Source organism: Mytilus trossulus, chromosome 9, assembly GCF_036588685.1.
Source record: "Mytilus trossulus isolate FHL-02 chromosome 9, PNRI_Mtr1.1.1.hap1, whole genome shotgun sequence".
NCBI lineage: Eukaryota > Metazoa > Mollusca > Bivalvia > Mytilida > Mytilidae > Mytilus > Mytilus trossulus.
This window is the reverse complement of record NC_086381.1, coordinates 57,916,109-57,941,448: the sequence shown is the minus strand read 5'-3', so window position 1 is coordinate 57,941,448 and position 25,340 is coordinate 57,916,109. Positions and strand designations below refer to the sequence as shown.

Here is a 25,340-nt window from a genome sequence, read left to right as displayed (position 1 = left end):
TTTCATTCAAAACATCCTGTTTTAATAATTTTTGTTTTTCGTATTTCTTTGAGTAATTTAGAATGACATTACAGATCTATGATGACAACATCATCTACCGAGAATAGAGATTGATTACGAGAAGGGCATAAAATATTAGGGTTATGTTTAATACGCTGTTCCAAGAATGCAAATCGCTGTGGCATGACACAAATTTCTATGATTAGAAAACCGTGGAAATTATTATTGATACTGTAAAATGTCAATGCCTTTGTGTTGGGAATTTTGGACTGTGAATGATATCCCAAGCCAAAGAATTGTGGAACACGTTGGTACAAAAATGACTGGACTAAAACAATTGACACAAGCTCGAACTTGTTACTGTATACTGAGTTCAAAAAGTCGGTAAACATACACTTAGATTTAACCATGGCTATTGTTTTTTTGTTGAGATCAGAAACAGTAAACAACCTCTGCCCCAATACCCTCAATAGAGTCATTAAACACCTTTTTCTTATTGTTAAATTCGTGTTTTACATTGTTATTATATTTGCATCGATATCATGATAAGAATCTTAAAAGCACCAACCCTTTTATTTTCAACACTGTTTGAGTTTTCACTTTATTCTGTACTCATAATTCTTGTGTTGCATACCAATGCATATTTGCTTCATTCTAAGAAAGCAAAATTAACTTTGTTTAGTTAGTTTAACTGAAGAGAGCATTTTCCCATGTGATTGTCGTTTACTAAAAAATAGGTTTCTAAAGCGGCAACATCATCATGTACATGTAGAACAGTGTTTGCCAATCAGAGATCTATATTAATTTTAAGGATTTTTAAAAATAATTTACGCTTCTATTTGTACATGTATAGACATGCGATAAGCTTATTATTACTTTTGCATATATATGAATGAAACGTCACAAGATGGTTTGATATGAAATAAAAAATAAAAAGTAAAATCCTCCCACCCCCCCCATTTTTTTCAAAAATTTGGATGGAAATCTACTAATTAAATTTAGTTGGCCTTAAACTGTGACCAGCGTACAAAAACTATATCTTGTTTGGCAAGTAATTTTCACCTATGGAGTTGTTTTATTATTGAAAACATCTCTTCTAGCATGTTTAGACTGGCATTCAGCTTAAGGGGGTTCGCGGGTCTAAATCATTTATATAGGATTTCTCTATATTTTTCTATAAATGAACTCTATCTTATAGTTAATAGAAAAATAAAATAAAAAAGTGGGGTCACCGTTCATTTGCGCTCACAATCTGCCTTTGAAAGAAGCATACATTTTTGTAAAAGTGGGTGTTTTCTGTTGAAGTAATAGGAGAAATAAAGTTAATATCGAAATAAAAAAAAGAAATTTATTACAGAAATCGCTCAAATTTTACAATAATTTAGTTTAAGTACAGCTTATATGGAAATTATATTAAAAAATATAGGTCACCGATGAGTTGAAAAAAATATTTCAATTTTAAAGCCAAAAATGGCATTTTTCCACCAAAGGGAGATAATTTGGAACTTTTTCAATGATGAATACATTTTGAAAGTCATCTGGGGTCAACACGAATTGATTGTTTTGAATGATTTTTGTACCATATGATAAAGTAACAACTACAAAAGGTAACAAATAAAATGTGTAATGAAAAACAAATGTTTATTTTTTTCTGAAATTCTCTTACCCTCGAGTCTCCTTTAGTTTACACTTTGTATTTGTAGGACTATGAATTCTCCTAATCCATAATTTCTTCATGGTATGGGAAAATCGAGAGGCAAAATGGGAAGAAAGAAAGGATGGTTTAAGAAGGGACATCTACCTGGTGTTCATGATGTTAAGAAAGAAGAAGACACTGAAACTGAAGATTCAGCAAAGAAGCTGAAGACTGATTTGGATGAAGAAAGTGGTATACAGATTTATTCTGCAACCATTTTGTACTTTTTGTAGTCTCTGTTAAAATCTTCTCATTTAGAATTTTAGTGTCCAGTCTTATTGATCGAAAATTATAAGATAACTGTACAAGTTTCTGTTAAAATTTTCTGATTTAGATTTTTTGTGTTTTATCGATCGAAACAAACAGGTACCGTAAAGTCTGATAAAAAAATTCTGATTTAGATTTTTTGTGTCTTATTGATGAAAATATACAATTACTGTACAAGTCTTCGTTAAAATTATCTGATATAGATTTTTTGTTTCTTATTGATCAACATATACAGTTACTGTACAAGTCTGATAAATTTCTGATTTAGATTTTTTGTGTCTTCAATAATTGATTGAAATTTACAATTACCATACAAGCCTCTGATAAAATTATTGGATTAAGACTTTTTGTGTCTTATTGCATTATTGTCAGATCAAAATATATAATTACCATGATTACTGTACAAGTCTCTGTTAAAATAATCTGATATAGATTTTTTTGTCTTATTGATCGAAATATACAATTACCGTACAAGTCTCATGATAAAATTTTCTGATTTAGATTTTTTGTGTCCTATTGATCGAAATATACAATTACCGTACAAGTCTCTGATAAAATTATCTGATTTCAATTTTTGGTGTCTTTAATATTGCATTGTGAGTTAGAAATATACAATTAAATGTACACTCTCACCATATTTCATTTTATTTTACATGTACTATTCAAACTTCCTGTTTAAACATACACAAAATTCTCAATTATATTTGGTGAAGATTTCTAGAACTATTTGCAATCAGTTTTAACTTCTATTTAATGATAGAAAACAGGGGGTTTTTTTTCTTCTGAAAATACAGCAAATGATGACACACAGTTTGAAACTATAGGAGGTTTATTCAAAATTTTCTAACAGTTACAAAAAGTGTTTTTTGTCTGAAATTTAAAGGTGAGAAGGGGGAAAACCAATTACTGTAACAAAAGACAATCAGTATAAGTCATGTTTATCAAATGATTGTTTTATATGAATTGAGTACGAAGTGCAAAATGTTCTTCTGTCAATGCCTTCATTTAAACCCCAACAAATAGTTGCATGAAACAAATTTAAGATATAGATATAAGAAGATGTGGTATGAGTGCCAATGAAACAAATCTCCATCCAAGTCAGAATTTGTTAAAGCAAACCATTATAGATCAAATACAGTCTTCAACACAGAGCCTTGATTACACCGAAGAAGCAAGCTACGAAGGCCCTAAAAATAACTACCGGTAGTGTTAAACCATTCAAACAGGAAAATCAACTGTTTTATCTAAATAAAAAACTTTTGAAACCAGAAACACTTATGAGCCACATCAACAAACGATAACTACTGAAGTTGAACATCAGATTCCTGACTTAGGACAGGTGTAAACAAATGCAGAGAGTTTAAATAGGTACCAACCTTCACCCTTATTTAAAACAATAGTGTAACATCTTAACATAGATAGTTTAAAACACACTGTAACATATCAATAGAATATTATTTTTTTTGGCAGATGTCTCTGATGATACTGTATATAAATTTGACTTTGATTTGGATGAGCTCATTGGATCAACTTTAACAGACCTAACAGACCTAGATAAAGATGAAGACACAATAAAATATCGTCAGACATTAAATAACTTCTCAACTCAGCTTAAAACAGTTGAATGTAAGTAGAAAACGTATCAATAGACATTGAATAACTTCTCAACTCAGCTTAAAACAGTCGAATGTAAGTATATAACTTATCAACAGACAGACAGACATGAAATAACTTCTCAACTCAACTTAAAACAGTCGAATGTAAGTAAATAAAGAATCAGCAGACAGACAGACATAAAATAATTTCTCAACTCAGCTTAGAACAGTCGAATGTAAGTAAATAAAGAATCAACAGACAGACAGACATAAAATAATTTCTCAACTCAGCTTAAAACAGTCGAATGTAAGTAAATAAAGAATCAACAGACAGACAGACATAAAATAATTTCTCAACTCAGCTTAAAACAGTCGAATGTAAGTAAATAAAGAATCAACAGAATGACAGACATAAAATAACTTCTCAACTCAACTTAAAACAGTTGAATGTAAGTAAATAAAGAATCAACAGAATGACAGACATAAAATAACTTCTCAACTCAACTTAAAACAGTTGAATGTAAGTAAATAAAGAATCAACAGAATGACAGACATAAAATAACTTCTCAACTCAACTTAAAGCAGGTGAATGTAAGTAAATAAAGAATCAACAGAATGACAGACATAAAATAACTTCTCAACTCAACTTAAAGCAGGTGAATGTAAGTAAATAAAGAATCAACAGAATGACAGACATAAAATAACTTCTCAACTCAACTTAAAGCAGGTGAATGTAAGTAAATAAAGAATCAACAGAATGACAGACATAAAATAACTTCTCAACTCAGCTTAAAGCAGGTGAATGTAAGTAAATAAAGAATCAACAGAATGACAGACATAAAATAACTTCTCAACTCAACTTAAAGCAGGTGAAAACTCAACTTAAAGCAGGTGAATGTAAGTAAATAAAGAATCAACAGAATGACAGACATAAAATAACTTCTCAACTCAGCTTAAAACAGTCGAATGTAAGTAAATAAAGAATCAACAGAATGACACTTCAACACTAATTTTACTATCTAAAAAATTCTCTCTTTTTAATATCTCTCTGTATCATCAGTTTATTTATATGATTCACCTTAACTCATCGTATTTGGTCATTGCCCTTCTAGTTTAGTGTTACTGTCTGAGGGTATAAGGGGGGGGGGATGGGGTCGGGTTAGGAGGGATCCTAATCCAAAAATCCTGGGCTTAAAAAATCGAAATCCAAAGGTCCCGAATTTAAATATAGATAAATCCAGGAACCCTAAATTTGAAAAAAATTAATTCCTGGTCCCTGAAGGTGTAAACCCCGAAATCCTGAGCTTAAAAACACCCGATCCTGTAGTCCCGACAAAGGTCCTATCCCCCCTCTATTAGCTTGCAGGAGTTACTGCTTTGACACTAGTCATTCGAAATTTTATTATAAAACATACTTTTTAAATTTTTTGGTGTCAGGGATGACTTTATTCTTTATTAAGTTCTCTAAGCTTGATGGCCGTTGAAACAAAAAACCTACAGACACAAAATTATCATATTTTTATTTGTATTTTAGCCAAACAAAAGCAAGTGACCAAAATTTTAGATGAATGTGATGAAAAGATTCAACAATATAGAGAAGAATTGGAAGATCTTGATAAAGAAGAAGAGTAAGTCTATGTACCTCCAACTTTTGACCTTGGAGAGGCTTGGTGACCTTGAATCCAGAAGAACCTGTCACCTTTAAATTTATATTGAGATGTTTTATTTGCTTAAAAATTACCTGGTAACCTGAGGCAATTTGTAAAAATGACATATTGACTCACTTTGGTACCATTTTGCAGCCCAGTCTATAGCTATCAAAGAAGAATTATTTTGGGTTATAAAATGGAAGGCATGACTCATTGCATATCCACTTCCTGTTTACAGAATACTCATAGTGGCCATGCATTAAATGTTTGTGGAATTTTTCGAAAGAGTTTCTGAAATTTTGAATCGAATTAGATTGAAAGTTTTGTTAATACGGTAAAAGATCTAGAGGAGGGGTCAGTTCTAAAAGAGTGAAAAGTAAACTGTTGAAAATCTAAACAAAAACAATATTAAATGTATTGAACTCAGTACATTAAAATTGTGAATGGAAATGGGGAATGTGTCAAAGAGACAACAACCCAACCATAGAAAAAACAACAGCAGAAGGAAACCAACAGGTCTTCAATGCAGCTAGAAATTCCAGCACCCGAAGGAGTCCTTCAGTTGGCCCCCAAACAAATATATGTACATGTATTAGTTCAGTGATAATGAAAGCCATACTAAACTCCAAATTGTAAACAAGAAACTAAAATTAAAAATTTTTACAAGACTAACAAAGTCCTGGGCTCCTGACTTGGGACAGGCGCAAAAATGCGGCAGGTTAAACATGTTTAAATGTTTATTTTCAATACGGTTGGATGAAAAATACAGTAAACTCGGACAGTTACATTATAACCATTAATGTTCAAAGTGGCCTAAAACAGCAACAACTAATCAATCCAATACCACACAAATAAAAATAATGAAATAGTATTTGGTAAAAAAATTGTGTTTTTAGTCATGAAAACATATTTGATTAAAGAAATCGTTATATATATAGCTATATGGGTAAAGACATAAATATGAAATATACAAAATTTTCAATAATTGGGATTAGAAAACAAGAGCAGTTCTCTTATATAAATCTGTCTCCCTAAATCAGAGAATAAAATTACAAGCTATGAATACATGCTGAATAGCAAAGTTACTTATCTAATCAATCTAATTTTTTATATATATATTTTTATAGACAGAAAGAAGCTGCTGCAGAATTGGCTGCCAAAGATGCTGCCGAAGCCAACCTAAAGAATGAGGAAACTGACAGTGACGACGATGTACAGTTTATATCCGAAAGTTTTGATCAAGATGTTGCAAATAAGAATAAAACAATCGTAGAACAAAGTACCAACTTGATCCAGACACTGAATAACACTTCACCTAGTAAAGGGTCTAGGTATGAGTTTATAGACACTGAATAACACTTCACCTAGTAAAGGGCCTAGGTATGAGTTTATAGACACTGAATAACACCTCACCTAGTAAAGGGTCTAGGTATGAGTTTATAGACACTGAATATCACCTCACCTAGTCAGGGTTTCCCCTGGGTCAATTATTTATTTCGCCACCTCTTTCGCCAAAACAATATATTTTTCGCCACTTTATTATTTTTTTCGCCAAATGACATAAACATATTTTTCGTTTAAAATTAACCTTAAATAAGATGATTTTGCCCCATTGTGTCTTTGATTATTCTCTCAGACTTATTTAAGAGTCTACATGTTAATGAATGAACACTAAATCATTTACTTTAAAACAACAGAATGTTTTAACTTAAAAAGGAAAAGTATTCGTTGTATTTTAAACAACTTTTCTAAATGAGGGGACCACTATACTTTTATACTTTATAAATAAAGATATAAGTCCTGGAATATAACAAAATTAATGGACATGTTTTGATCATATAACATGTAAAATACCAGTATAGTTCGTAAGGAAAGTTCTTTAAAATTAAAATACTGATGTGCCCTTATGTACTAAGAAGTGCAGTGGTTTTTACAACAAAACAAAAGCTTTTATCACATTAAATTGATCCCTCATTTCATTCGAGGGGTTGTTCCCAACCTTTTTGATAGATTTCTTCATAACGACAGTTTTCTTTTCTTGACCATCGTAAATGAAAAAGTTGAGAAGTAAAACTATGCTTGAAACACGTGTGTCACTCAAACGACTTTGAAGTTGTCTCCCTAATCAATTACCTATATAAAAGTCAAAGGATAATTATAGTTTTAAATCGGAGAGTTTTCTTGCTTTTGAACATTTTTCATCACATAAACAGCTTTCTTCTCTAAACTATCTTTAAAAGTTTGCTTCAAACACGTGCGTTGCAAAATAGTTAATAAATTCAATAAATGACATTAGCAGAAGCCATTTAACCATATAATTTTGTCAAACAAACCAATCAACACTTTTATTAATTAGTCCTTTGTTATCGATATCACAAAATGCAATCAGCTGATCATTATTGATTTTCTGTCAAAATCTTAACGATTTCAAGGTAAATTCCGAGTATACTGTCTGATCAGGTAAAATCCGAGAAACCCGAAAAAATGTAAATAAAAAAGATGGCTACAAATAAATTGTATATATATTTCTTTCGCCAAATTCTTTCGCCAATGACGAATTTTAATCGCCACAATGATTATTTTTTCGCAAATTGCGAAAATGGCGACCGCCAGCGGAAACCCTGCACCTAGTAAAGGTCCTAGGTATGATGATGATGATGGTATAAAAATTGAAATAATATGTATGACTGCCAATGAGACAACTATCCATTGAAAAATACCAAAACAGGATGTATGCTGATCTGAATAGATTCGCTGAATATGTGGTATAGGTTTTGCTTATTGTTGATGATTGTAAAATGACCTTTGTTAGTTTCTGTGTCATTTAGTTTCTTGTGGAGAGTTGTCTGATTTGCAATCGTACCATATCTTCTTATTTTTATATTGATATACTGCTTATACTTTAAGAATTCTGTTATAGAGTTACAGTTTAACTGAGAAAGATTTACTTGTTATAAATCTAAGAAATATCCTGTCAATTAAATTAAGGATTGTCTTTAAGTATCAGCTCATCAACAATTGTTTTACCTGAATGAACAAGTTTTTAAAATTGTTTAACAAAACTTTTGTTAAATTATCTTCTGCTATTACCTTAAAATGTCTCAAACTTTTAAATATGTAATTTCTTATAAATTATTACTTTTTAATAAAATTACCTGAATATGAATTGCTGATGCATAGAGAATAATTCATGGCAAAATCCGTATCATATGTCGTATCATCCCGAGACATCAATATCAGCCCAAGGGCCTTTAGGCCCGACATATGATATTGGTCGAGGGTGATACGGCATGTGATACGGATTTTGCCATGTATTATACGCTTTATCATATGTTTCAAAAGAAGAGTATTATATGAACTGTTTTCTGGTTCATAGCACTGGGTTACCTTCAGTTCTACTTTTGTCTTGTTTTAAAGGCCTTAAAAAAGAACTGCTCAATTACTAATCCGAAGCACCTTGGTTACCTTACAATTTACGTGCTGTTGTTTTAAAAATATTTTGTTTATTTTTGTATTTTTTATAGTTGCATTTAGTGTGCCAAAAATTAAGGAAAAAAAAATGACGTTCTTGACGTCACATACAATATGAAAACGACGTTCGTGATGTCACATACCAAACAATGACGTCATAAAAAAAATTGAGGAAAATTGTTCATAAGCAAAAAAAACAAAAACTGACTTTATGTTAAAAAAAAAAAAGAAAAAAAAGTAGGGGTGTGATAAAGGGTAGGGGTGAGATAAAGGATAGGGGTGTGATAAAGGGTATGCGATAAAGGGTGCGCATCAAAGTTGCGCGATATGGATTAAACAGCAGGCTATTTATCACATATGCAAAACTACTGTATTTACTACTAAACATATGATAAATTCTTATATCCAATATTCGATAACACGATAAAATGAACACTAATTATATAGGGAAGAGTTTGGTGTTTTGAAATAATATAACAATAGACGATAAATTCAGTTAGCCAATATCCAATAAGGTGGAATGAACTGTATTTCAAATTCACCATACACACAGAAAACAAAGATGAGTTAACACACTTAAATGGTTTCTGCTGTAACAGTTCTATTTCTATGTATTTTTTTTTTATATAACAGAACCATTATCCTCAAAGTACCAGCTAGTCAAGCAAGTGCTTTCAGTGCAAATGCTAGTCCAGAAGTGGGAAAATCTAAACTAGAAAATCTACGGGCAGCTTTAGCAGCTACCATCAACAAACAAGTACACCAAGTTATAACAAGCACCGCTTCACCGCAACAAACAGTGCAAATGGCACCACCAGGGACCACTGTACAAATAATTAAGGTAAGTTTGCTATAATGCATTTAGTTACTCAGTAGAAAAACAGAAAAAAAAAAGTTTGACCAGTGTTACAAAGTACATTTTCTGCCTACAGCTGATTTCATTGAGTATGTAGCTGAAGGTAATATCTTTCATTAGCTTGCTTGCTAGCTAAACCTTGAGGTCATTATTAGGTTAGGTAAACTACCCTCCTTTAAGAAAAGACTATAGTTGTTAATGTCTGTGTCATTTTGGTGTTTTGTGGAAAGTGGTATCATTGGCAATCATAGTATTATCATACCACATCTTTTTTTTATAGTTCGACTGATAACCAATCTATCTGTAGGACAAGGCTACTTCGAAATGAGGGTAGTATACCTTACCTTATACATGTAATGACTTCATGGTTCAGCTAGCATGCCAGCTATTCAAAGATTTTATCTTTAGCTACACACTCAATGAAATTGGCTGTAACACTTTTAAAAAAACAAATTCATGTACATGAACTAGCAAAGACATCAAACAAGTAGAATAGTACTGTGGATTTTGAGGAATGAATGTATTTTCATGGATATTTGATTTTATGGTTTGGGCAAAGCCATGCTTTCAAGCCTGCAGAAATTTTACACATGTCTAATCTAAACTATATTTTCTGTCCAAAAGTAATCTTTTGGAGGCAGGTTTCACTATATAATTTTATGTATATACTGTAGATTGATCTATTTTCGTGGGTACCAATTTTTGTGATTTGAGGAAAACTTACATAATCGTGGATATTTAATTTCGTGGTTTTGGCAAAGTCTTCACTCATTCCTTTAGAAAATTTGTATTTCGTTGAATATTTGAAATCCTGCTTCTCCTGTACCCACTATAGTTCTAAATCCATGAAAATTGGTATCTAACGAATATAAATGAATCCACAGTACAGAATAATTTGATAAATTTTGTTTTCATCACAGGGTCCTGAGGTGGCCAATGGCAGACAGGTTATTTACGGAAGTCTAACACTTACACAGACAGCATCAGCTTATTTTCCTGCAGTAGAGTAAGTTTAAATTTGTATATTATCATACTGTAAATTCAGAAATTATTGCGATGTTTTTATTTTTTCTTTATATTGCCAAAAATGTTATGGGTTATATTCACAATAATTCAAACTTGCATTTTGAAATATTTTATATGAATTAAACTGGACTTTTTTCAAGAGGTAAAAATTAGAAACTCATTTTAGTCTTAAATGACAAAATTGGAATAATTAATTTAAGCAATAATTTCTGAATTTACAGTACCATGGTATACTGTAAAACAACTTTTTTTGTGATTAGTGCTTTCTATTTTTATTTTCACATGAATTTCGGATTTAACATTTGTTTTCTTTCCAATTCAGATTGAGACACTCTCCTACCTGAAGTGTCATTAAATTAGTACATTTATTTATTTTGATTTTATTTACAAAATTAAGATATGTGTGTTAAGTGTGTTTCTACAAAATATTTATCTTGATGCCTCTTTGGACGCATCTGACAGTATTAATATTGAGTTCAGACAGATTTTCATTGAGTCCTTCACCCATGGATTAGCGGTCATGTGAGAACCCTGTTTAACTCGTGTATTATGATTATTCTCAACTCTCAACAGTTAAATTTTAATTATTTGAAAAAGCTCAGCAAGCCTCCCACTTAAAACATTAAAATTTAATTGTAGTTTTAAGTAAGAAAATATTGTAATACACTTGATTCAATCTATATAACTATGATTTAAAAAAAATCTGTTTTAGAGCTTTAGCTCGAGATTCAAAGGTGTATGGTAAAAAAATGAATGAAGTATGGTATCGTGGATCAATTGAAAATATTCAGAATAGTCAGCTTCCTGTCAATGAGGTAAGTCACAATGGGGGATCCAGCCATTTTAAAAGGGGGGATGTCCAACTATATATCCCCATTCAAATACATTAAATGTCCAAAATAAAGGGGGGTTCCAACCCTCGGGAACACTCCCTCTGGATCTGCCACTGAGTCAATATTTAAATAAATGTAAATATCTGCCCTGATTTTAATCATGAAATGACAATTGATGATCATGTAAAACATACTCATGATACTGTAAATTCAGAAATTATTGCAATTTTTTATTGCGAAAATGCGACAGGGTTATAATCGCAATAATTTAAACTTCCATTTTGAATTTTTTATATGAATTAAACTTTTCTTAATATCCCAAATACTTTATATCGTAAAAAAAAAAAACGAAAAACAGTTATGATCCCTTCTCTTTCTGTTTCCCTCCTTTTCAAACATCCATGTTTTCTTTTGGTAAATTTATTTTTACTTTGAAATTTCCCTTATATGTCTCATTGGAGGTTTATTTATTGAAAATGATTAACTTTAAATGATTTTTAAGGATTAAATGAATAACAAAGGGTGTACAGCTGATCTTAGCAATAATGTAAACATTCTGATCATGATCTTTTAAAAGCTTGCATATTGCACATAATTTTAAAACACAGTAATGAATCAGACTTTGAGTAAGACTTATCTTTTCTTTGGTGTTCTGTACCCCCTTAAATGACAAAATCACAATAATTAATGCACACATTAATTTCTGAATTGACAGTATGCTTAACATCCCGTGACAAAATACAGGCATTTTTAGGACACGTTAACAAATACAGGCATTATTAGGACATGTTAACAAATATGTAAGTGTGATATGGACCATAATTTGGTATTCTGCCTTTGGTTTCTTTTTGTATCCTTTTTTATAAGTTCTAAAATTTTAAGTTTTATTTTGTGGGTGGTGTTAGAATAGTATGAATGGAACAATTGAGTTTTTCGAGAAAAAATTAATACATTTTGATTCACTGTTTATGTGACAGGAAACCAATCTTTATTTTCTTTATTTTGCACAATATAATTCAAAAGGCATAAATAAACACCATTACTGGTGTTACTTGCTTCATGTTAATATTTAATATCTATTTTCAATGTTATATTAAAGTTTTTTTTAAACGTGACAGGAAACCATAAGAAACCGAAAGCATTTTTTTAGTTTTATTTTATCGCAAAATCTGCTTAAAATAATCTGAACAGTATACTTTTTCTTAAAATCCATCTTAAATGTAACAGTATTATAAAACTCCTAAATATGTGCTTGTTTTGAAAACAATTAGTACAATTTATTCAGAATTTTCCATATTTTCTTCATTGATACAAGATACCATAATCGTTGTATCTTGATGTTTTGGCCAAAAAAATATATTTATATATGGTTTTGAAATTCCAGTTATATAAAATTTATTCCAAATCATTGGCAATGTAAAATTCTTTAAATCCAGTAAAGAAAAAAACTTTTAACTTGGAATTAATCCTTTAAAATAGGCACCATGTGATATTTGTGACCTGTACACCAACTTCATGGTTTCCACATTTTAACCTACTTTAGTGGGCTAAAATCAATAAAGTACTTCCTTTCAAGTCATGCTAGGTAAAAGTTTACTTTTCCTTTGACAAGTTTATTGCGTTTCTGAAAAGTGTTTGCAGACCATGAATAAAAAAAAATAATTAAAAATTGTTACAAAGTTACCAACTTTGTACATTCCAAGTGTAACGGTATATTAACATGCATTTTTCATTTAATTATCTTTATTCACCTAAAATATCCAGTAATATTTACTGCTGAAGCAAAATCAATCCAACGAACATCGGCACCATGATAAGAGACTTAATTTCGATTGAATTTTCCAAGGACCCTTTACATCGTTATTGGGAAACGTAGTGTGTTTAAACGTCGGTCAAATCTGAAATCAATTTTGTCAAGTCATTGGGCATTTATTTTCAACCAAGATCGTATGTAACATTATGCACATAGGAAAAATAATAGACCCCCGGCGCAATCTCTTTGAAAATTGTATTTTCCTTTTTTAAACAAGTCGAAACAAGTCTACAGATTATGTTTGCTAACATCCCGTTGGAAACAAAAACAATGTTTAGAACTAGTATATCGTATGTCGGCTGTAAGGGCGTGATCACATGTTAGTCACATGTTTCATGTATGACCGGAAATGATTAGAACTTGAGGACAAAAACAATTTTAATAAATAACTGGACTTCTGTTTCGTGTGAAATGTAACGCATAACAATAACGTCATTTTCTTACCTAACTATTACGAAGATCAATACAAGAATGTAAATCATCTCTGATTTACCTGTTTGAACATCTCGCGAGAGTTCATATTTGCATATTGTTTTTAAGAATTCTATTACAACAAAGCAGATTACATCATCTAAAATTTGCGTTATGAAATCGGACACAAAAGTCAGGCCACTGTTCTTACATCTGCTACATAAATACTTATAGTTCTCGGCATTTTCTTCTCACTATTCTTATTGGTCGATGTTCTTTGTTATTTGAAAGCAAAAGTTACGAATTTGCCAGTGACGATTATCTATAAATCAGTCAGCGTTATGCTCTTCAGAAGCAAAAAGTAACGCGAGAAACGACACAAAAATACGGTTGTAGAATCGATGAAATTCGTATATTTCAAATTCTAAGGAAGAGTAGCATTCACTTGTATGTTTATAAAAATAATGGTATCTTTAGATGTAGTTACAACTTTTCTTACAGTAATTCACATTTTATCACTTTTCTATAGTTATAGGAAACGGAGCCCAATAGCAAATTATGGTCCATATGTTTATACAGATGTACTGTTTATTACCAGCTGACATTCTGGGTGATATTATTGAACAACACCACAAACTGACATGATATTTGAACTTTTCTCCCACTTCTAAATAATTATTTGTGCTAAGAAAATCAGTATAGCTAATACCAATTAACAGCCTTTTTTTAAACAATATATATGTTTAATAAGAGTTTCTATTATATATTTTTTTTAATAACAGTAATACTAAATGCATTAGTCAAGTTTAAAGATCAGCCGATCGAAACAATGGATCTTTTTGTACTTGTGGAGTACTTTGTTTAACTGTGTTTTTTTTATGTTTTAGTCAAATTTAATTATTTTTTCTGTTATTTTCAGAGAAAATATATGATTAAGTTTGATGGAAAAGGAAGAAGGGCACTGTCTGCCAGGGAAATAGCTTTCAGAGATCATATAAACATAACTGTAGCTGTGGGTACCAGAATAGTTGGTAAGACAGGGTATCAGTAAACTTAGCGCTTTCAAACATTCTCAATTGTTGATTATACATTGAAATTGTACATCCCACTTAGAGCTTTCAAACCTATTAAATTGTTGATTATACAGTGAAATTGTGCATCCCACTTTGTAATCTCATTGGGAGAAGTTTTGAATATCTTAAGCAAAAAGATAAGTTGAGTCAAGTTTCCCCCACTTGTGGGCAGTATGTATTTTGGAGTGTGCGTCTGTTTGTTCATTCATTTGTTCATCTGTCTGTCCCACTTCAAGTTAAAGTTTTTGGTCAAGGTAGTTTTTGATGCAAGTTCATCATCAAAGTCCAATCTACTTGAAATCTTGTGCACATGTTCCCTATGATATGATCTTATTCATTTTAATACTCAGTTAGAGATTTGACCCCAATTTCACGATCAGCTGAACATAGAAAATGATAGTGCCTGTGGGGCATCCATGTACTATGTACACATTTTTGGTTTCAAGATGTCTGTTATAGCTTATACTACTTTGAGACTGTAGTTACATATAAGCTATCTATTTTATAGAAATTAATTAATATACGTTTTCAAAACTAGCATTCAAAATGATGTCTCTAATAAAATTTGAGTGACCACTTAAACTTAGTTTACTTACAATAAGACAAATGCATGTCTGAAGAAGACTAATTTGACAATTTTCTATTTCCCTGGGGTATCAATCAATAGAAATTGATTCAGTTTCACAAACGCTGATTTTTATAAGGAAATTAACTTTCAATGGTATTTTCAAATGTTCTGTATTTACTGTTTATGAATAGCTAGCGTTCGATTCTCCATGAATGAGATTTATTTTCACTTAACCTAAATACTGTATTTAGATTCTATGTATAAACTTTCTGTAGAAAAAAAACTAGTATTTTCCCTTGAAATGCACTATTATAATTTACTGATTTAAATGAAGAATAAAATGATTGATAGTTTGTTACACTTATTTGCTAAAAAATTTCAGCTTTGTATAGAGACGAAGAGTCAACTGCCTCGTTCTATGCAGGGATCATTGCTGAGACACCAAATGGCAGGAACCAGTTCAGGTATTTTGTTATGTCCAGCCATCTCATTCAAGTGAGAGGTTTAGCTAGCCTTAAATGGTTTAATCCACCATTTTCTAAATAAGAAAATTCCTGTATCAAGTCAGGAATATGAGTGACACTTGATACCCATTTGTTTAATGTGTTCGAGCTTTTGATTTTGCCATTTGATTACAAACTTTCTGTTTTCAATTTTCTTCATAGTTTGGTATTTTTGTTATTTTACTTCTTTCAACCATGTAATCAGAAAAATAGGAAGGTACAGTTTGGGGAGATGATAACACCATGACCAAAAGAAAAAAAAAAGATATTTCCCAAAATTTACAAAGAAAACAAGATTGAGGAAGATCAAACATGCTTTTATTAAAACCTTAAAAGTAATTCAATAAAAAAATATGCAAGTTTCAGGAATTATTAGACAAATCTACAGTGAGTACAAGCATCACTCAAAATTTGTTTTTGCTTGTAAATAAATAAGTACAAAAATAACTCTGGGTAAAAATTATTTTCGGCAACGGTTGTTTTTATGTAGTTTTATGCATGTCAAGTGATCATTTATGATGTAAAATAAGAAGTCAATTTAAATTTGGATGAATCCAGATTTACTTTCAATTGGAACATCTTACTTAAAAGGGTATGTCCCAATATAACCTAGTCCATTAAAAAATATTGTATGCACAAATATAGTTAAGAGAGCTTCAAGGCTGCTCTCCAACTCTGCCAATAGGTCTCTCTCTCTCTCCCATTGAGTAAAAGCCAGAATTGGTATCTTCATACCCATACAAATACAGCTGATAGGTATATATTATTTAAAATGGTATGTTCCAAAATATGCCAGTCCATTTAAAGATTAAGGGATATTATACTTTAAATGGTATGTTCCAAAATATACCAGTCTATTTAAAGATCTAGGGACATTTTACTTAAAATGGTATGTTCCAAAATATACCAGTCCATTTAAAGATATAGGGATACTTTACTTAAAATGGTATGTTCTAAAATATACCAGTCCATTTAAAGATCTAGGGACATTTTACTTAAAATGGTATGTTCCAAAATATACCAGCCCATTTAAAGATCTAGGGACATTTTACTTAAAATGGTATGTCCCAAAATAATCCAGTCCATTTTACAATAGGGATGTCTTACTTAAAACAGTTCCATTCATTTTATTTTGATCAGGCTATCAGTCAGTGATTAGTAAACAAAAAGCAAGTTAGTAAGAGTTTGGTCACTATTTAGTTTGTATTGAACAATGTTCCTTTATATTACAGAAAAAATGTAGACTTGTGTTCACTTTTAAATTGTGTATTTTTTTCTGAGATCTGTTGAACTATCACATCTAAAGTGAATTAATATCAATGATCTATGCTCACTGCTTTAATGTGCAGATTTGTTTTAGATATTAAAGCTTCTCAATTTAAGTACACATGGCATTAGTGCACTTTGAAAAAAAGGTACATTGTTTTGCTTTATTTGATCTAATTATTAAATTTGAAAACCAATGATACTATCGACTATCCCATTTTGTGTATGTTTTGACTGACCTCAGAAATGTTTGAATGAAAATAAAAAAATATTCCTAAAATTGGCATATATATCTTATCAAAACCTAAATGTTATCATCAAAACAATTTAGGTTTTATAAAATATATGCAAATTTAAGGAATCATTTTGCTACATCATAGAGTACATGCACCACCCCAAAATCATGTTTTGCTGGTGAATATGTAAAAAATACTTTCTAGGTAAATATTGTTTTGGGCAACAGTTGTTTACTTTATTATTTCTTCTCGTTTCTCATATAACGGGGAAGTCCATATTAAATTGGGTTAATCCATAAACATTTTTGAACAGGGACATCTTACTTAAAAGTTAAAACGGTATGTTCCAAATAGTTCAGTCCATTTAAACATCTAGGGACATTATACTTGAAATGGTATGTCCCAAAATAATTCATGCATGGACCAGTCCATTTAAAAATCTAGGGACATCTTACTTGAATTGGTATATCCCAAAATAACAAGTCCATTTTCCAATAGGGATGTCATACTAGAGAAAAAGGTTCATTCCATTTTCATTTTGTAATTTAATACTTTTGTTTTATAGTAATTCTTCTATCAGCCGGTCGAAGGACACAGTTATCGTCCTTTGGTTTTCGTTGTCTACGAATATAGTCCCTAGTGTAAACAGTGTATAACTTGCATGTCTTATTTGATACACTTTCCCAATTTATTTCTTGATATTAAATGCATGAAATATCAAGTAGGGGGATGTAATAACATGTAAAAAAAAATTGGGTGCTGAATCTTTATGTTAAGAAGTAAATTGGTCCAGTTCTAAAAGGTCAAATTTTAGCACGTCTGAAGCTGTCAAACTGAATTTTACACCCCCTTAACACAGAATTGTCAATATTTTGAGTTAGAGCTGGTAGAAGTTTCTATAATTTTGATATTATTTGTCTCACTGGTAGTACACTACACTGTAAAAATCTTTTTGAGAAAGAGCAGGTGCGATTTTTTTAATTTGAATTTATTGTCTAAAAGAAATGCACTACGAAATAACTGTGTTCTCGGGCCTAAGAGATGGATTCCTGAAATCTAGATTCTGTACTTTGGCAACTTTCCTGAATGATTTGCTGGTTTCAGTTTGTCAAACTCAATCAAAGTAAAGGATTTACATCTTTGGTTTACAGAAATTCTGTTAAAATGTGCCATTTTGGCATTCTACGGCTATAATAAGCATTTTAAAGCAGTTTACATTTTATGGCTAAGAGGCATGCTGACTTTCTATCTGACAGCTTTTTTGTTCCTGATATTTGTGTTTCTATGATTAAATCAAATTTAATTAACCATTTGTGAACTCTGGATATAGAGAAAAGTAGATTATCACAGAAAAAAAGTGCAGATATTTGTATTCACGGTCATGGTTAAACGGCCTAATAGATGTATGTAAAATGTGAAGAGCTTTGTACATCAAATCTGTAGTCCATCACAAATATTTCACTAAATCTGTAAAAAAAGCACTTTATTATACTCAGTACACCTTACTCCTCTCATAGGTTACCATTTTTTTTCTCTGTATGATAGTAAGTGGTCCAACTTTATGCCTATTAAGGCTAAAACTAAATGCAAGTTTTCCATTGAAAAGTGAAAAAACTGGCTATCAGACCATATTGTTTCTAAAAAATTTAAATGCAAGAGTCCTTTTGCAATTAGACTTCTTGTATCATAACGCCTTAGCATAGAAATGAGCAAAAAGTTACACATTTTCATTTCTAATAGCTTCTGTGTGCATTTTTATATGTCAATATGGGCTACCGCCTAAATCGACTCTAAATAATTCTCAGTACTTCATGGCCCAAGACCATTTTATACTCATGTGGTATGCTTTTTGACACTTTTCTATACATTTAAAGTACATTTTATATATATGAAAGAATAAATTAGGCATAAAAAACTTCAAAATCTTCAAATTGGCTGAGAAAAATGCATATTTATATAAGGCGTCCCTAAATTGGAAAATCTCTATTTTCAGGCATAGGCTTATATAAATTTAACTTTGGAATAATTACAATACATCTGATAAATAAAATGAGTGTTCAGATGCTTTTAATACTTAATATTTGATATTCAAGAGCATTTACAAAGCAAATTTTTGCAAAATTTTAAATTTTAAGGCCAAAATCTTGACAGTTGAAGATATTTGATTTACACGTCAAAAATAAACATTCAAATGTCTATATTAAAATGACCCTAGTGTCTCTAATATATGTCATATGGCCATGAAACTTGGCAACCTATCTCGCAATTGCCTAAGCTTAGGTTATGCAAAGTTTTATAAAGATTGGTCAAGTCTTTCTGTCCTGTTAGGTCCAAGGACACAGTTATCGTCCTTTGGTTTTCGTTGTCTACGAATATAGTCCCTAGTGTAAACAGTGTATAACTTGCATGTCTTATTTGATACACTTTCCCAATTTATTTCTTGATATTAAATGCATGAAATATCAAGTAGGGGGATGTAATAACATGTAAAAAAAAATTGGGTGCTGAATCTTTATGTTAAGAAGTAAATTGGTCCAGTTCTAAAAGGTCAAATTTTAGCACGTCTGAAGCTGTCAAACTGAATTTTACACCCCCTTAACACAGAATTGTCAATATTTTGAGTTAGAGCTGGTAGAAGTTTCTATAATTTTGATATTATTTGTCTCACTGGTAGTACACTACACTGTAAAAATCTTTTTGAGAAAGAGCAGGTGCGATTTTTTTAATTTGAATTTATTGTCTAAAAGAAATGCACTACGAAATAACTGTGTTCTTGGGCCAGCCAGTGATTAAGAAATAAAAAGCAATATAAAGTGTTTGATTACTATTTAGTTTATATTGAACAATTTTCCTTGATAAAACAGATTTGTGTTTTGACACTTTTAAATTCTTAAGGTGGTACTCAATACTTTCACTAAAATCAATTTGGCTCGTTTAATTTTCATTAAATTTTGACAGAGTATTTGCTTTGCCCCTTGGAAAAAAAATATAAATATTTCAAAAAAATTGAACCAACCATTTGATCAGAAAACTTACACTGATTATATAGCAGTTTGACAAAAACTAATTTTGATCATTGAGAAGCTTAATATTCCATTAACAACACGTCATTAAAACGTTTAGGTGATTTAGAGAGTTATCTCCCTGTAGTGTTGGTTCCACCTTAATGTTTTTTTCTTTCTGAGATCCATTAAAATTTTTTAAAACAACACGTTAATTAATTTCTTGCCTCTGAAGCTCTTTTCTTGATTTACCTTCATCAGGAACGCTCAAAGCCAAAAATTTGAAATCCCAAGATAGATATAAGTACCGAAAATCGTTGAAGAGCTATATGTCAAAAATACCTAAAATAAATAGCCAAACTTATCTTAAGTCAACTTTGTCTGAGGGAGTTGAAACCTAAGTTTCATAATAATTTTAAAATTTATTAACGGACATTTTTAGTAAAGTTTGTTAAATCATGTCAGTACCGGAGCCCTGACTACTGAGCTGCTGATACCCTCGGGGACTGATAGTCCACCAGCAGGAGTATCAACCCAGGGATGTAAAAAATTGAAAACAACACGTTTAATAATTTCTTGCGTCCAAAGCGCTTTTCTGGATTTTCCTTCATCAGGAACGCTCAAAGCTGAACATTTGAAATCTGAAGATAGACAAGTACTGAAAATTGTTGAAGAGCTATATGTAAAAAATACCTAAAATGTATATAAATTTTATATCATTGATTTATACATCTCTGCTGAAAAAGTTTTCAATTGAAGATATTATTTTCCAAGTGCATGTACCAATAAATGTGTTATGTATTTTGATATTAAATTTTCTCTGACAATATAAATACAAGAACTATACATGACAGTGATGACACCCATGGGGCAGACACTTTGAAAATAGATTTTCTACTTGTGTCAGAAATTTTGATATTTATTAAAAATTAAAATATCTGAAAAGAAGTCTACATACACTATTACTCTCAAGATAATATCAGTGAAATTTTTGAATAAGTAACATCTGAAATTATCTTTTGAAGACCAGTCTTAGAAATATTTATTTAAAAACCCGTCTTTTTTTTTCTTTTTAAAGATAAGCATATCAAATAAACATAGGAATAATGATTCGTCCCCGAGGGTATCACCAGCCCAGTAGTCAGCACTTCGGTGTTGACATTAATATCAATTATGTGGTAATTTTTATAAATTTCCCGTTTACAAAACTATGAATTTTTTGAAAAACTAAGGATTTAGAAATTTTGGGTCCTCAGTGTTCTTCAACTTTGTACTTGTTTGGCTTTTTAACTATTTTGATCTGAGCGTTACTGATGAGTCATATGTAGACGAAACATGCATCTGGCGTATTAAATTATAATCCTGGTACCTTTGATAACTTTTAACACCACTGGGTTGATGCCACTGCTGTAGGAAGTTTTGTCCCCAAGGGCACTGGTATTATAGAGATAATCCTAACTGAAATTACGATTATCCCAATATGGCAACGGTAGATATAGGTAAAATCTTTACACTCATTTTTCTTAAAAGTAGCATATTTTTTGTCAATAGTTACTCAGCTGCAAGGTTTATCTTTACCATTTCATCATATTTGAATCGTCACGGTGCACCTGAATTGTCTAAGCGCTTTGAAAATTGCCGTTGAAAAATTCGGGATGATAATCGTAACAAGGAAAAAAAGATAATCGTAATTATGGTATTTAAAAATAAAAAGATAATAGTAACTGGAAAGTGTTTCATTGTTATTGACACTAAAAACGTATGTCTGATAGCATATTATGAAATTATGGCGATGAACTATTTATGAAACGTTCCAACATCTTATGACATTTCTGTTTATGCATATATTATTAATAGATTTTATGAAAACAGCTACATACTAGTATATCATAAAATTGGAAGGGTGAACAAGCTTCAAGAAATTTTAAAATGAGGAAAACACGAACTAAGTTAATATAAAGAAATTGCAAAGAACTAGGTATGCTACAAAATATTTGTGGTTTTTTTTTCAGTCCGTCAAATACCTCGTAAGACTATAGGTAAGGCTAATATTAACAAAAAACAAAAGTAACAATCAACAAAATTAACAATAAACAAAAGTAACATTAAACGAATACTACGAATATTTTATTTCTCATAAAACTACAATTACATAGTTATAGAGAACATACATAAATATAACTATAAGGTTCAATTTTTACAAGCATGTGTGAACAATTCAATGAAATTAAATTGGAGGACTGACTTGCACATTTCTAACTTTGATAAATTGACATAGTTTTTCTAATATTACAATATTACATGAATTAAACAGTTGATCAAATTTATAGATATTAGGGTTAGACCAGCATTATGTAGGTAAACATTTCTTTCTTTCAAACATAAATGATCCACAATTTATAATGTAATGGTACTCATCACCAATGTCGTTCGTGTCTCAGAGACGGCAGATTCTGTCTTCTCTCGGTAAACCCTGCCATCTTCAAGACTCAATCGGCAAGTGGCGACTTTGTAAGGGAAAACAGAAAAATATTTTTCCAATTGAAAATTATTTTTAAAAATACGATAGCATAAAGTTTTAGGTGATTCTGCAACAAATTCAAAGCATTCTTGTTGAAACTGATCAGTCTATTGTCAAATTATTTTGTCTACCTTTTTTTTTAAAACACTATACATAGCTTTTGTGACTTGTTCTTTTAAATATTTTTTATTTGATAAAAAGGATCCACTCCTAGAAACAAAACACCTAAATATTTGTATCCTTTTACCATTTCAATGTGGTTACAATTAACTGTGAACTTGAGATTTGCTTGCATTTTGCCTCTCGAAAAGATCAAAACTTTAGTTTTATTTGTATTTATTTTCATTTATCATTCTTCACAATAACCGTTAAATGTACTAGACATATATTGTAGATCAGTGCTATTTTCTGCTAATAAAACAGTATCATCTGCATATAAAAGTAAAAATAATTTCAAAAATACTGTCAGCTCATTTTCAATTTCTTGTATTATAAATTTTAAGCCTATTACGAACTTTTTTCAAAAAAAGTTTGAAGATCATTTAAAAATATGAAAAACAAAGCAGGTGAAGGTTTTCCCCTTGACGCACCCCCATCTCACAAGGAAAGAAATCATATGTTTTACCTTGATTTATAATACGAGATTTGGCATAATTATACATACTCTGAATAACACGAAAAAAATTCCCCATTTACTTCACTCTGCAATAATTTGAACAGAAGTAAGTTTCGCTGTAGAGAGTCAAAAGCTTTTTTCAACAAAAGTAACAATAAACTGGTAACTATTCTAGATCCTTTACCATCTATACTGTTTAAAAGAAGGCGTTTAAAGAAACGTCCTAAATACATGGGTATTTGATCGAAACAATTGAATTTAATTTTTAAAATCATATATTATATCAGTATAAAATAGAAAAAAGTGAATCCAAGGGAAAAAATATGGACGGCTATATTTATTGAATTATAAGAAAAAGGGAAATACGAACACGAAATCCGATAATACAATTATAAAGTTATTGACGGAAAATTTTGTTCATTTCGCTTAGAATTCTGACTTTCATTTGAGCAATGAATTGAAAGGATTGCACTTTTGGGATATGAAATATAGCTTATCCATCCTTTTTCTCATTCCCCCCCCCCCCCCCCCCCCAAAAAAAAAAAAACAAAACAAACAAACTTAAACGCGCGCACATCATTGAAACTTTGATAAAAATATCTACTTACCACAATAACTGACTCGACAGCTGCTTCATTTCCCGTTTAACAGGTACATGTATATATCAAAAGGTTATGCACATTGTTGTAAGTTATAAATAGAGATATATAGGTAAATTTATCCTAGATATTAACCTGTAAGTTTCTTTATTTATTTTATATGCACCAATGTCATCTTTAAACTGGGCATTTGCATTTTTAACACACAAAATACCATAGAAATGCTGAAAGACACATTTATTACGTTTCAGTTACTATTATCCGATAAAGAAAATTAAGATTATCAAAGAAGAAAAATGCCATAGAGTTACGATTATCATCCCGATTTTTTCAACTGCTATTTTCACAGCGCTAAGACAATTCAAGTGGACCGTTACGATTCAGATATGATGTAATGGTATAGATAAACCTTGCAGCTAAGTAACTATTGACAAAAATATGCTACATTTAAGAAAAATGAGTGTAAAGATTTTACCTATACAGTCGCCATATTGGGATAATCGTAATTGCAGTTACGATTATCTCTTTAATACCAGTGAAGGGTATCACTAGCCCAGTAGTCAGCACTTTGGTGTTGACATGAATATCAATAATATTGTCATTTTTATAAATTTCCTGTTTATAAAACTTTTAATCCTGCAACTTTTGATAACTATTAACAGCATAAATGTTTAAAGTTCATATTGTTTATAAGCTGATATGAAGACTTGGCAATCCACAAAATCACATATTTCATCAAAATATGTATTTTTCTCAAATTCACAAAATAAATGAATCCATCGTAACAGTTTATATTGTAGTAGTTAATTTTTTTTCTTTTAGATACTTGGTATTCTTCGATGATGGCTACGCTCAATATTCTTCTAAACAAGAAATTCACAAAGTTGTTGATCAAAGTATGTATTTAAAATATTTTTGAGTGTTGGAATCAGAATTTCCGATAAGTGGTGGTCTGAAGGTTTTGACCACAATAATTTTGCAAAGGTCTGACACAATTATGGTATTATGCAATAGAAATAATAGTCAGAACCATTTTCTTCAAGAACCATCATGGAAATATATTTGTGAAAAGCTGTGGAAAAAGGTGTTTTACTCATTTATGTCGATATGAACAACGACCTTCAAAAATCTTTGGAACAGTCAGTCATGTGTTAATATGATTGATATGATTTTAATAAAAGTTGAATACTGTAAATTCAGAAGTTATGGCATGCATTTATTTTTGAGAATTTTAAAAATCTTATTCTAAAGGTTAATATCAGCAATGTCTGGGACAAGTTCTATAACTGTGGATGATCCATTTAAAAAAAAGAGTTATGTCCCTTAGAAATATAAGATA

At 30.7% G+C, this 25,340-nt stretch overlaps 1 protein-coding gene across 4 annotated transcripts in view; it reads left to right on the top strand.

Moving 5' to 3' along the window:
- LOC134683163 (histone-lysine N-methyltransferase SETDB1-like) overlaps positions 1–25,340 on the top strand; it is a 75,621-nt gene that overhangs the window by 6,581 nt on the left and 43,700 nt on the right. For 2 of the 4 annotated variants that reach the window (XM_063542273.1, XM_063542272.1), the window contains exons 2-11: positions 1,704–1,888; positions 3,434–3,589; positions 5,093–5,186; positions 6,335–6,538; positions 9,312–9,519; positions 10,455–10,540; positions 11,273–11,375; positions 14,537–14,648; positions 15,641–15,722; positions 24,824–24,897. In XM_063542273.1, the coding sequence (XP_063398343.1) occupies positions 1,741–1,888; positions 3,434–3,589; positions 5,093–5,186; positions 6,335–6,538; positions 9,312–9,519; positions 10,455–10,540; positions 11,273–11,375; positions 14,537–14,648; positions 15,641–15,722; positions 24,824–24,897 (1,267 nt within the window). In that variant the 5' untranslated portion in view covers positions 1,704–1,740. The other 2 variants (XM_063542274.1, XM_063542275.1) reach the window with 2 other exon arrangements.